General features: G+C 44.5%; 2 protein-coding genes across 3 annotated transcripts in view; one reads left to right on the forward strand and one right to left on the reverse strand.

Annotated features, from left to right (window-relative positions):
- Positions 1–6,510, reverse strand: part of PAPSS2 (3'-phosphoadenosine 5'-phosphosulfate synthase 2) — a 78,784-nt gene extending 72,274 nt beyond the window's left edge. The window contains exon 1 of one of the 2 annotated variants that reach the window (XM_008518435.2): positions 6,092–6,510. In XM_008518435.2, coding sequence (XP_008516657.1) covers positions 6,092–6,118 — 27 coding nt within the window. In that variant the 5' untranslated portion in view covers positions 6,119–6,510. The remainder of the gene's footprint in view (positions 1–6,091) is intronic. The other variant, XM_008518436.2, reaches the window with a different exon arrangement.
- Positions 6,197–6,928, forward strand: LOC139083379 (uncharacterized). Its single transcript, XM_070619518.1, has 2 exons — positions 6,197–6,438; positions 6,781–6,928. The coding sequence occupies exons 1-2, from the start codon at positions 6,197–6,199 to the stop codon at positions 6,926–6,928; spliced, it is 390 nt and encodes a 129-aa protein (XP_070475619.1).
- The last annotated feature ends 5,716 nt before the right edge of the window (positions 6,929–12,644 follow it).

Raw genomic sequence — 12,644 nt, forward strand, 5'->3', positions numbered from 1 at the left:
ATAAAAATTAATACATTTTTATAACAAAACATATAAAGGAGTTGTTAACTAGGTATTTAAAGCAAATATTAACCTGGCATAGAAATAATCATCTTTAATGATGTAGCCTTTAATATAATGTAGTCATGTAACTCTTTTAGAAAAGCTTTATAACAGGTCACAGGCCATATACTTTTATTGCCAAAAATTAGTATTTGGTGCTCACAGACTGAGCTTGTCATGTTTATGACGCAGTCATGCTTCCACAATACCAGTTACAGCAAAATCAACTTCAGGAGTAAATTCGAAATGCAGAAACAATTGCTGATAAGATTTTAAAGGAAGTCACACCAGCGAACTGATGGAAGTCTTTTTATACACTATGTGTTATCAGAAGCAAGCTATTTTTCAAGTTTTAATACAGTGGCTCTCTTGCAGAGAGAAAAAATATTTCCATCTGGTGAACCAATTTATTCTAAATTGAAAAAATTATTTGGCGATCGAAAATGCCAAAAAGAGGAACAAGACCAAATTTGCAACAAATCCAGTGTTGTTGATTAACCAATGAACCTCCTGAAAAGCTGTATTTAATCTTTATTAGAAGCAAAGGGAGCTTAGATGCCAGTGTGAGTCTGAAAAGGAGTGGTGTCCTGTGCCTGGTGCCAGGCTTCCGGAGAGAGGGGACAAAAAGCTTTGGGGGCTCTGAAAGCAGGGGGCACTCAGTGTGCTTCTGATCCCAGAGAGACCCCAGGGGAGAGGAGGCATGGACAGATTCCAGCAGCCCCTGGAGCTCCTCAAAGTCCCAGAATGGTCACATCAGAGAAGAAGCCCAGTTCTCACACTTGTGGGAGCACTGGGGAAGTGTCAAGGATCTTAGCCAGCCTCACTGAGTTTCCCCCAGAGTTGTGCCAGAGCAGCACAGTGACCTTAGAGTACCCAAGGGGAGCACAGAAGAAGCAAGGAGGATGTTGAAACTGAAGGGTGCTTTCATACAGGAATGCACTTGAACTGGACCAACACTAAGGATGAGACAGGACAACGCTCATCTCTAAGGATGCTTGCACAGGCAGAGGCCACCAAGGCATGGTGAGCACTCACCACCCCAGGCCTTAGCGCTTTGTAGGGAAAAAGGATTAAATTAAATATTTCTGTCTAGCGATTTGACTTAAGTTTACTTGTTCCTAAAGTGCTCCCTTTATAAGAATGATACAGGTATGGTAAGGTGTAGGTACGATATGAAACGTTAACGGTACACAGGAATCGAGAAGAGGCAGAGATTAATAAAAAAAATGCTGGTTATAATATAAAATAATCCAATTAAAAATATCAAAGAGCTCACAAAACAGTAAGAAACTGCCAGACCAAAATCTTTGAGAAGACAGGAGCCCAAGAGGTAGGCAAGCAAGGAGACACTTGGATCCTGATGGGGGCAGATTTGAACTGAGTTTGACAGCCTCACAGGGGAGGTGAAACAGAAATCAAAGGCAGAACCCACCCAAGTCGGGAGAATAAAAAGGCCTTCCTTACATTAAGCTGAGGCTCCTAAGAGTCATACCCTCAAAATAAGAGGGAACCAGAATAAACCCACTTCCCACCCGAGAGACTGCAAGGACAGGTGCCTTGGCATTGAAAGTACATGTAGGGGGGTGGGGTCCCTGAGAAGGTGTATTCACAAGCTGGCCCTTGTGTGCAAAATCGCAGCTCCAATTCACATGACCTGGGTCGTCTAAAACACGTTCAGAGGTAAATTTAGTTTGAAGTGGTCCCAGACTAGCAGTGCCGCCACACACCTGGCAGAAACAAAAGCAAATCCTCTGGGAAAAAAAAAGGCCATTCATCCTAAGCCTCAAAGAATCTCTACAAGTAATTTTTCAGTGGTCATGACAAATATCCAGGCAAAAATAAGCGAGCATCCAAAAGCACAGATAAGAGAGGAGAGGAGGAAACCTAAGAAAAATATAGATCCCAAAAGCAAATTCATTCTCTAACGAATTCGGCAGCTGTTTATGCAACAATGTTTATTGAGCAGCTACTCTGTGCCAGGCTGCAGGGTGCACATGCCATTTCAGCCGTCATCTGAACAAATCACCCAGGAGATGAGAGGTTAGTTGAACTACCATTATGTTTATTTACCTTTAGTTTCTGTACTTTCCTAAGGCTTCAAACGCAAGGACAAATGAGTGCCCATTATTATTTAGTGATAGATTGTGAAATAAATAGTAATCTCCTAGGACTGAGATTGACATCGTTCATTCCTTTCCCAGACTCTCATTCCCTAAAGGTTCCACGTTCAAGTTAAGTCTAATCCCCTAAAAAACCACAGAGCCACGTGCATTAACAGAAATGTGATGGAAGACAAAGACTATCTCAGAGACCTAAAACGCAGGTTAACATTTATCTTCAATTGTAAATGTTCAAACAGATGATCTTGGAATAACAGCACGAACTAGGACAACATTCTTTCAGGTAGATCTGGAAACAGCTGAAAGCACAGGAAGGGTGGAGAGAAGTTAGTCCAATACTGACTTATATAGGGATTGTCTTTCCTGGGCAACATCTTGACAAAATCTTACTGACATTTGGGTTACTCTGCTGCGTCCACACCAATTATCAACCTTTGTCTTCTCTCCAGCTTTTCACAATAAGCATCCAAACTGTCAGCTCTAGACTTCTGCATTTGTTCGCTCTTATTAGATATTCTGGTAGTTGCCATTTTCTGAATCTTCAGAATGGTATGACCTGTGCTTGCTTTCTTCTCCTTGCTTGCCAAATCACGACAGTGATTTGGTGTAATCAAATACACCAAATGTGGTGTAATAATAATGATTACAACAGCGACTGCATAGAGGGGACTTCCTCTGCACCTGGAACTGTATAAGCCACTTATTAGGAGTTATTTACTCCTCACAACGATTTTAAGGGGTAAGTCATTATTACCACCATCTTACAGAGGAGCAAACTATTGGCCAGAGAGGGTACATCCTGAAGCAGAGATATAGGGGGAGCAAAAGCATGAGCTCAAAGTTGGACAGATCTGAACTTAAATCCTGCCCTGCCCCTGGCATTTCTCTTCCCCTAGAAGGAGACTCAGTTTTCTGGGGTGAAGGCTGCCACAGAAAGGAAATGAAATACAGTGTGTCTGAGGGCCTGGCCTCTGGGAACTGCTTGTTTCTCCTTCCTTCCAATGGTTACTTATCTGGAAATTCACGTCTGGCATTTGGCAGCATCTTCAAATAGTTTTAAGAGTAGTTACTTCCAGGAAAATAAGGTAGTATTGCCCAGAATTTTTAAAATGATAAAAAGGTAGATAATCTCTTACATTTATGGAGAGCTTTAAGTTCTCAATAGCCTTTCACTCCTTCTCAACCATTGGCTTGTTTGATCCTTTGGAAAATATTTAATATCTCAGTTGACTTTTTAGACTGGTTATCTACAGGACATAATAACATCGTCTGTGGGCCTTGAAAAATGCTAATCCAGGGAACAATGCAAGAAGAAAGGATCAGGTCTCTGCCTTTCTTTCCAGTCGTTGAGGCGATCTGCCCCTTTCCTTCTCCTGGGTACCTATGTGTGGGGGTGGGAGGTGGCCAGAGCTGGAGGTAAGTCAAGGGTCGGAGGGAGGAATGCAACATGTAGCTGTCAGGTTGCCATGGTCAGGAGGCCTAGCACAGAAGGAATATGCTCCCTTCCCTTATAAAAGAACATTGCATTTTTTCTCAAGTTTGTGATAAAATTATCCTACATTCTCTCATTTAAACCAAAACTATTTACTCTTCTTAGAGTGGTCTGAACTTAAAGGTTATATTCATCCACATACTGTGGCAAAAACCCCTGGGAAAGGTGTATTCAGCCAGGTAGACTGCCTGGCACACAGCAGGGCTCAGCAAAGATCTGAAGTGACTGCAGTGACTGAGACGTGTCCTCTGTTGACAATGGCAGAAAATAACGCGACAATTCTCCGTGAGGCCCTGAAAAGGTCAGCCCAACCTTGTTTCTAAGAGAGCTTCCTAGATTGGCAAAACTCACTTCTCAAACAATTGGTTAGTTCGGAGCTTACACGTCTGGACAGATTTTGTTTTGGCCTACAAGATTTCAAAATACATTTTGAGTTAACACTTAATGGTTGAGAAATTTCATATGCATTTACAGCTGGCTTGCTTTACCCCATAGTATCTTTCTGGACCATTTGGGAACTCGTGGTGGTGCCTGGATTAAAATCATGTTGGCTAAATAAAAGTTCAGGAGTCCTGTTGGCTGTTTCAGGTGTTAATTTAATCCTATACAGAACACACATACACCCCAAACAAACAACAGAAGGTTCAAAATGTACCAATGCCAAAACGAACCCTCTGGGCCTCAAATTTCTCATTCTCTGAGAACTGACTGTGCGGTTCCCGCAATCATTTTGTAAAGTCCTGTTCTCAAACCCTCCATTTCACAGGCTCTTGCTGACTAGAGGCATGAAGCGGAAAGAGCACCAGCCCCTTTATTACTAATGCTTGAAAAAGCTCCCCCACCCCACCAGAACTGGAAAGGAATTCTTGATGCAAGCAGGGAAAAATAATTGAAACTCCACCGATACAAAAAGCCACTAAGTGCCACAGCAGCTTGTCATTTAGAAGACATCATTTAGAATTTTACTGAAATTAAATGAAATAGGAATGTAACACAAGTGATTTTCACTTGACTATATTTTGAAATATATTACAATACTGAGAGTCTCCCACTCTCAAATCCCTCCTATAGAAGGCAGCTGGACCCCTACCATTCTCCCTTTTCAAATTGATGTTGCCTTCCTCCCAGCCCCTCCTGCTGGTCCAGTGTGGTCCCCTGAAACCACAGAGCCCTCACTCCCTTTCCCTTGTGCTCAAGCCCACACTGCTAGTCCCCGAGGATACCGCCACTCTCCTTCCCAATTCTTGTTTTTTTTCATCTCTCCTCTGGCCCACCACAAATACACTTCAAAGATATTTTAGTGCTAAACATTATAAGATAATAGTGATAATACTATTACACACACTACAAATGCATTACATTACTAACACATTACTCATAATAATAGGTGCTCAATAAATGTTTATTACTATGTGCCAAGCACAACTATTTGAGAGAGGTCAGCCGATTCCATAATCACCATAATCTTCTGAGGCTTGCAGGGTGGTGTTAAAGAGGAGTGCTCAGCAGTTAGACTGCTGGTTGGGATCTTAACAAGGCTTGCAGAGCGTCTCTGGTGTGGCCCAAATGCTGCCTACAGGGCGCCTTCCAGCTCTAAGAGTCTGTGATTACTGCTTCCATTGTTAAGGATGCAAAATTTATAGGAGCCCCGATTGCTAAGTAGGAAAGGAACTTTTCTTTTTGGCAAGCCCTCTATTTTCCATAAAGGGGATGGCTCAAATTCATTCCGAATAGAACAGAGCCCTCTCCAAACAGTCCCCTCATCTCACTCCCCCAAGCCGAGTCGTCCCCCAGGACTGAACTTGAAGTGCCACCCGGTGCCAATAGGGAGCTGAACGAAGCTAGAAGGTTAAATCCTGCCAGCGTAGAAATTCAATTTCCTCCTGTAAGTCTAGATAATTGCCGTTTCCTCTATGAATGTCTGTCATTAACGTCCACTCCAAGGAGGTTCCGTGGACAAAACCCCAATGACTGTCGCTGACGTGTGCCCAGCGACCAGACCTGGCAGATCCTTAGTCCGCTCAACCCACTACCCGCTCGACCTGCGAGGAGATCATACAAGAGAAAAGGCGGGTCTGGAAGAGCTCTTGGGGAAGAAAGGAAATTTCCTATCTCTGGTCCTTTCTCTTTATCGGGACCCACTTTGCAAGCTCTGGGGGGTCTAACCCGGCGTGACGACTCAGGAGCGCAGGTTCCCAGAGGCGCGGGGTGGAGAGGGACTGCCAGGAGAGGGCTTCCCGGGGAGTCCCGGCCGAGCCTCGCCCTCCTGCTCTCCCTCCGCCGCGCCCTCCTCTTCCTCCCGCTCCTCCTCCCGGCGCCCGAGCCTCCGCGCCGCGGCTGCTCGCCTCCTCCCGGGGAGGGTGGGATCCAAGTGCCCCGGCGGGGTCGCCGCCGTACGGTTGGAGGGGAGGAGGAAGGCAGGCGACTCGAAGCCTACCGTCTTCTGCTTCTTGAGCCCCGACATACTGGCTGGCTGCGGCTGTACCCGGCGAGCTGGAACTCGGAGCCCGGCTCCTGGGAGCAGAGACGCGAGGACGCGCAGATGGCGGTGGCGGCGGCAGCGTCTGCTACCGAACTCCGGGGAAGGAGGTATAAAAAGGCTCCGCAGACACGTCGCACTTCCCTTGACCAGCCCCCTCCTCCTACTCCTCCTCCCGCAGCGCTCCTCTCCGCCCCGTCGGCTCCGCCAGCAGCGCCCAGCCCAGGGGACCCGGCCGCCGTCTGGGCGGGGTCCCCGGCGCGGCTCCCTACTCGCGGGAGCTGCTCCGCCAGCCCAGGTCCGAGGTAGGACGGGTTGGCCCGAGGGGCGGATTGGCCTGCCCCGCGCACACCCCCGGGTCAAGTTCACCCTCACCCTTCCCAAGCCCGGCGGGTCACAGCGTCCCCTTCCTCCCACCACCCCCGCCCCCCCACCCCCGCCTCTTCAAGGAGGCCTTCCTGCCTCTGGGACTTAAGGGCTTAGTTTGTTAAGAGCAAGGATGCTTGAAACTGCCAGGCTTGTTGGCATGGTCCTCAGCGAGTACCGACGCCCAGCTCGTCTTCATTCGCGGTAGTAACAGCGACGGTTAGTGAACATTTATTGATCCTCACTCTGCGCCCTTAAGCCTCATGCGCCCCCCGTTCCAGGCATCAAGTCCTACTTTCTCCCCATTTTACAAATGAAGCAAGTGAGGCTTTCAAACTTTCTCAAGGTTATATTCCACCTGAGGGGATTCAAACCCGGGCTGTCAGCCTCCACAGGACGGGCTTTCTGCACCAGTGTCATCATACATGATGAAGATAAAATCACGAGGGTAGTGCTTGCCTGCGCCGTATGAATCCGGCACAGTGCTCAGGGGTTACATGAATTCACTCGTTTGGAGCTCACAATATTTTCCTTATGTTACAGATGGGCCAGCTGAGGCACTGCCCCTCCTCACGAAGTCAATTAAGCAAGGCCAGCCCCAGAAAATGACCGAGGGCAGCCCAGCGACTTTTCAGTCCATCCCCCAAGTACTCTTGTAGTACGTCTGTGTGTTCAGTAACTAGGATGGGCGCTGTGGGGAAAGGAAAAAGGAGGCCCAAGTTGAGGTTCACAGCCTAGACCATGGGGCTGCAAGGTTTTATCAGAGGACAGCATGAGGCAACTCTCTTAAAGAACCCAAATGTCTGGGACAAGCAGAGGTAAGGAGGAGAGAGCCTATGCTTAGTGACAAGCACCTTGAGGGCAGTTACTGGGGTCTCACACCACTTTGTACCTTAACTCCTTGCATAATGTCACAAACAGATCAATAGGCCAGTACAGGCAAAAGGTCCATGAAGATGCACAAGGGCCACGCTGCTCGTTCCAGTTTGGTCTTCCTTCTGTGAAAGGGCTAGAAAAGTTATATGCTAAGGAGGTGAGGGATGAAACATTTCTTTCTACCTAATTGTATTTCTGGAAGACTGCCAGCTTTCCAGACAGCACCTGAAGATCTGAGTATTTGCTGACCGCCCTTCTCCTTGGGAAGGTGGGAAAGGGAAATAACCAGGAGTCAAAAAACTTAAAAGGCAGCCTGCCTGTTTGTACAGTCTTGGAATGTGAGTATATTTATTTTCCTACTCATTTTGAATAAGGTGACGCCACTCCCTTCTACTGTGAGCAGCTAGGGGGCAAATACTGGGTTTGAGTTGCTGTTCTGCACACAAACTAGCACATTCTGAATTTATATGATGTTTCAACAGTAACATCCTATTGTAATTTCATTGGAAAAATCCTTTTGTATCGATTCCAACCATATCTTGGATCCTGCCAGATCCTGCCAGATCCTGCCCTAAGAGGGAAGGTAAATTAAGTGTGGATAGAGACATAGCAATTTACGTGACTTTTTTTAACAGTGCCTCTAAAAACGCTGTGTTCTTGAAACAGTAGGAAGTTATGGGCAAATCCCAACGGCTACTTCCTGGAAAAGAAATATATGATTGTTTAGACCTGGGAGAGGTTTTGAGATAGTTTGTCCAATTTCCCTACCCCTTTATTTTACATATGGGCAATGTAAGACTGGGCTGAGAGGAGGGAGGTAATCTGACCCTGGTCACTAGTTAGGGGCAGAGTTGAGACTCAAACCCGGGTCAGCCAACTCCCCAAATGCTCTCTGTCCACAAAATCAGCCTCCAGGTCAACTATTTCAAGACCCCAGGATTCTTGTAAGCTGGGCTGTTTATCTTGCTTTAGATTTAATTAATCCTCAAATAGTGCTTCAGAACAGATATCCGTTTACGACTTCCAAAGGCTTGTGAAATAGGAGGCCTCAGCTCCCCTGAACCCAAGCTGGATTGCTTAAGACCCTTAACATCATAGATCATCAGTTTAGTTGTAATTCAGCAGGGCAACACTCTGAAAAGTAAAATAATCATTCTTTTTGTATTTTCCCAGGGTCTTTCTTTTAAAGGCAATGTCTTGAATTCTTTTTCAGCTCATTACCCTCTCGCTCCTAGGAGGGGACATTCCTTCTGAAAAGACAGGAGCAACTAGCAGCTTAATTTTGGGAGTCTGATGCAAGCACATCACAAGTGGGAGAAGATTCACTCAAGGGAAGGGAGGAAGGATTGAGGTCTGTCCACTCTGCACACACTCTCTGTAACTTTCTCCGCGGTGTTTCCTCCAAGACTCCACTGTAAAGCACTGTGGCCGACATTGTACCAATTTATAATCCTTGAGACTACTCACAAAATTTGCATGAGGGTTCTTTCTTCTTCCTATTTTCTTCCTTCCAGGAACTGGCTGGGCTTTAATAATTAGCTTAATGAGGTGGTGATTACTACTTGGTCCTTTTATTGTTTAGATAAGATAGAATCAGATAAACAAGAGAAACACAAATACAAAGAATGCCAGTGTTGGTGAGATGTTTATGCCACAGGATCTTCAACACAGTTTGGGAGGCTTATCACATTTTAGGGGATCTCACTTGGAGGCACCTCCCCTGGATGGTCCTTCCCAAGGAATGCAGCTACATTGCCCCCTAGTGGCTGTAATGCCTAAAAGAGACCTAATTGTTGAAGCCCCTCAGTACAAAAAAAATGCAGCATTTCCCTTGGGTCAACAAGCCCTTAGTGAAAGTCCTGTAAGATCCAAATACTCTTCCCAGGCACAGGTACTACCAAGATGAGCAAGATGTGGTCCCTGTCATCAAGAAACTCACAACTGGGTTGGCCAGTGGCGCAGCGGTTAAGTTCACACGTTCTGCTTCAGCAGCCTGGGGTTCACTGGTTTGGATCCCGGGTGCGCACATGGCACCCCTTGGCAAGCCATGCTGTGGTAGGCGTCCCACATATAAAGTAGAGGAAGATGGGCACGGATGTTAGCTCAGGACTAGTCTTCCCCAGCAAAAAGAGGAGGATTGGCAGCAGTCAGCTCAGGGCTAATCTTCCTCAAAAAAAAAAAGACAGACAGAAACTTACAGTCTAGTGAAGCAGACAGACTGCCCCTCGCTCTCACCCCAATCATTTCAATGCAACACATGGCTTCGACAGTTAAAAACAATACATGCGTGCCTTAGACATTTTATTTTGACTTAAAAAACATGCACTTCAATAATCTTTGATGTAGGGCTAAAAGCTTCTATTGTGCTATAAGTATGCTGATGGAGTTCCAAAAACCACTCTCATAAGGCCTCCTGAACAATTTCCAGTATGGGGTTTTATTTTAAATTTTTTTTCCTGAGAAAGATTCGCCCTGAGCTTACACCTATGCCAATCTTCCTCTATTTTGTATGTCGGTTGCTGCTGCAACACGGCTTGATGAGTGGTGTAGGTCCGCACCTGGGGTCTGAACCCATGAACCCGGGGCGCCAAGGCAGAACACACAGAACTTTAAGCACTCCACCACTGGGCCAGGCCCCAGTACGGGATTTTAAAGTGGAGTTAAAAATTAAAGGCACTTAAACAATCTGAGAGGAGATTCCTTCAAGATTTCGACATACTCCTCCCCCATCTTTGTTCTCTTGCCTACACCTAATGCAACAGTACAGTTTTTAGCAGCTTATCTTTCCAAAACATCCATCCGTTTTCATAGAAAACACAACTCTAAACACAGCTCTTTCTTTTCACTCATATGCTATTCTGTAAGTTACATCTAACTAAATTACTTTATTACACTAATGGGTACAACTAGCAAAAATAGGTTTGGGAACAAACACATTGGATCTCAGTAAGCATCCAGCTTAAGGAGTGGGGGTACAGAAGCGTGTGGGCATTCCAGTGCGTCCTCCTGTTGAAGAACATTCATTTTGCTGTGGGCATCGGTCATTATCTTTTCCGGAAGAAATGGAGAACGTGGATTAAAGTGGCCCATCAGTTAAAAGAAAGGATCTTGTGGTAGCAGAGAGGAGGGACATCCTGTTCAACTTTGGGAGGAGGGAGAATGGAGACAGATGGCAGAGTTTCTTGGGGAAGAAGATGCTGTGAACTGAGAATTAAGAGAAGGGTAGGGTTTTGCCAGCCCTCCCCTCCCCAAAGTGGGTGTGTGTATAAATTTGAAAATTTAAAGGCAGAGAGCTGCATGAAATAACACGGTATGTTCAGAAAATTATAAGTATCTGTATTGCTGAGTTTAGCAGATATATAGAAGAGGGGGAGAAGGTTGTAATAGAGGACATGTCATGTACAATCAGGCAGCAACGTGATTTTGCGTGTCCTTCATGCTCATCAGAGTACTTAGCAATGTGGCTGGCCTTCCATTTGTTCACTAGTCATCACGGGACACTTCCATATCTGAAGATGAGAAGTCACTGTCCTGAGGGGTCCATAGTCTGATGAGGGAGATGGAAACATACACAAATAATTCCAAGAGAATGTGATAAATGTTGGGATCAAGGGATATTTGAAATAATAGGGAAAATGCACAAAAAAGAAGCAACGACCATAGGACTATGAAGAGATTCCAAAGGGTGGTGACAATTTAACCTGAATTTCAAGGATAAAAGAAAGCTAGATAAGAGGTTGACCTGTCACCCTACTGATGGCCCAGGCTGCCTGGGCTGATATTACTTACTGCATAAAACATTCACCTCCTACCCTGCCATTCCTGAAGTGCCCCAGCCTGTCACTAAAGTCCCAGGTAGACCAGAGAAAAGCTGCAGACAGCCAGACTGCACCAGCAACACCGACCTGATCACCAAAAGGCTGCCCACAGGGTCCGACCCATGGCCGAGTGGTTAAGTTCACGTGCTCTGCTTCAGCGGCCCAGGGTTCCTTGGTTTGAATACTGGGCGCGGACATGGCACCACTCATCAAGCCATGCTGAGGCGGCATCCCACATGCCACAACTAGAAGGACCCACAACTAAAAATACATAACTATGTACCAGGGGGATTGGGGAGAAAAAGGAAAAATAAAAAAATCTAAAATAAAGGCAGAGTTTAGGCAGCCAGAGGAAAAGCCCACACAGCCAGGCAAAAGTAGTGCTCTTCTGCTATTTCTTGGGTGGAATCCAGACTAAAGTTTTTGTCTACTCTTTGTATTAGTTTAAAGAGAAGTACATTTATTAGTATATGTGCACATTATGCAAAATAGAAACAATGAGGATATTTAGGGAAATTCACTCCAAAATTCAACAAACCTCAGTGCAAACAAATTCCATTTGTTTAATGTCAGGCAAATCAATTACTTCAGTCAATTAATTGGCTGAATTTCCAGCCTTCAGTAGGTTCTTTTAAAAGATGTTTAGCAATGACTGACAAACATTAATGTACAATTGAAATTTCACAAGATTGTAACCTATCAATAACTCAATAAAAAAAAATTAAAAAAAAAAGATGTTTAGCGAGATAGAAGATAATCCATATCACTTAGAAGTTTTTAACAGTTAGAAAAATATCCAACTAAACTTAACTATTAACCAATTAAATTATTTAGCTTAAACTTTAAATTATTTAGAAAATATGCAACTAAGCTAGATTTTAAGACATTTTAAAGGAAGGAAGGAGACAGGAAGAAAAAAGAAAAGAAAGAAATGGAAATTGTGATATTTGGCCTAAAATTGAGCAAATATCACAAAACATGACATATTCAGAGGAATTAGTTATAATTAGAGAAATTTGTCTTTAATTATGGAAGGATAGAAATATCCCATTTAGAAATAACTTATATGGGATTACATAGTAAGTGCTCTGTTTTCCAGTATAACTGAGAAATGCAGTGATATAAGAAATCTAACATTATAATTATTAGGTAATATCATAGACACCACAAATGGGTGGTTAATTTGCAAACAATTGGAATATAATATGTTGAGCGTAATTTAATGTATTAGTGGTTCCTACTTCCTGGAAGGATTTTATAAATTTGGGCAGTCACATCACGGAAAGATAAGTAGTGAAAAATCAATATAATCTCTATCTCTTGAAGACAAAAGTATAAAAATTCTTAATAGTCCCCAACTTACGGACCTGAGGCCTCCTGAAAGTATTATAAGAGATTTTATATGGCTACTAAGCATTTTCTGAAAAAGTAATAGTTCTCCATATACATTA

This window comes from Equus przewalskii, chromosome 1, assembly GCF_037783145.1.
Source record: "Equus przewalskii isolate Varuska chromosome 1, EquPr2, whole genome shotgun sequence".
Lineage (NCBI taxonomy): Eukaryota > Metazoa > Chordata > Mammalia > Perissodactyla > Equidae > Equus > Equus przewalskii.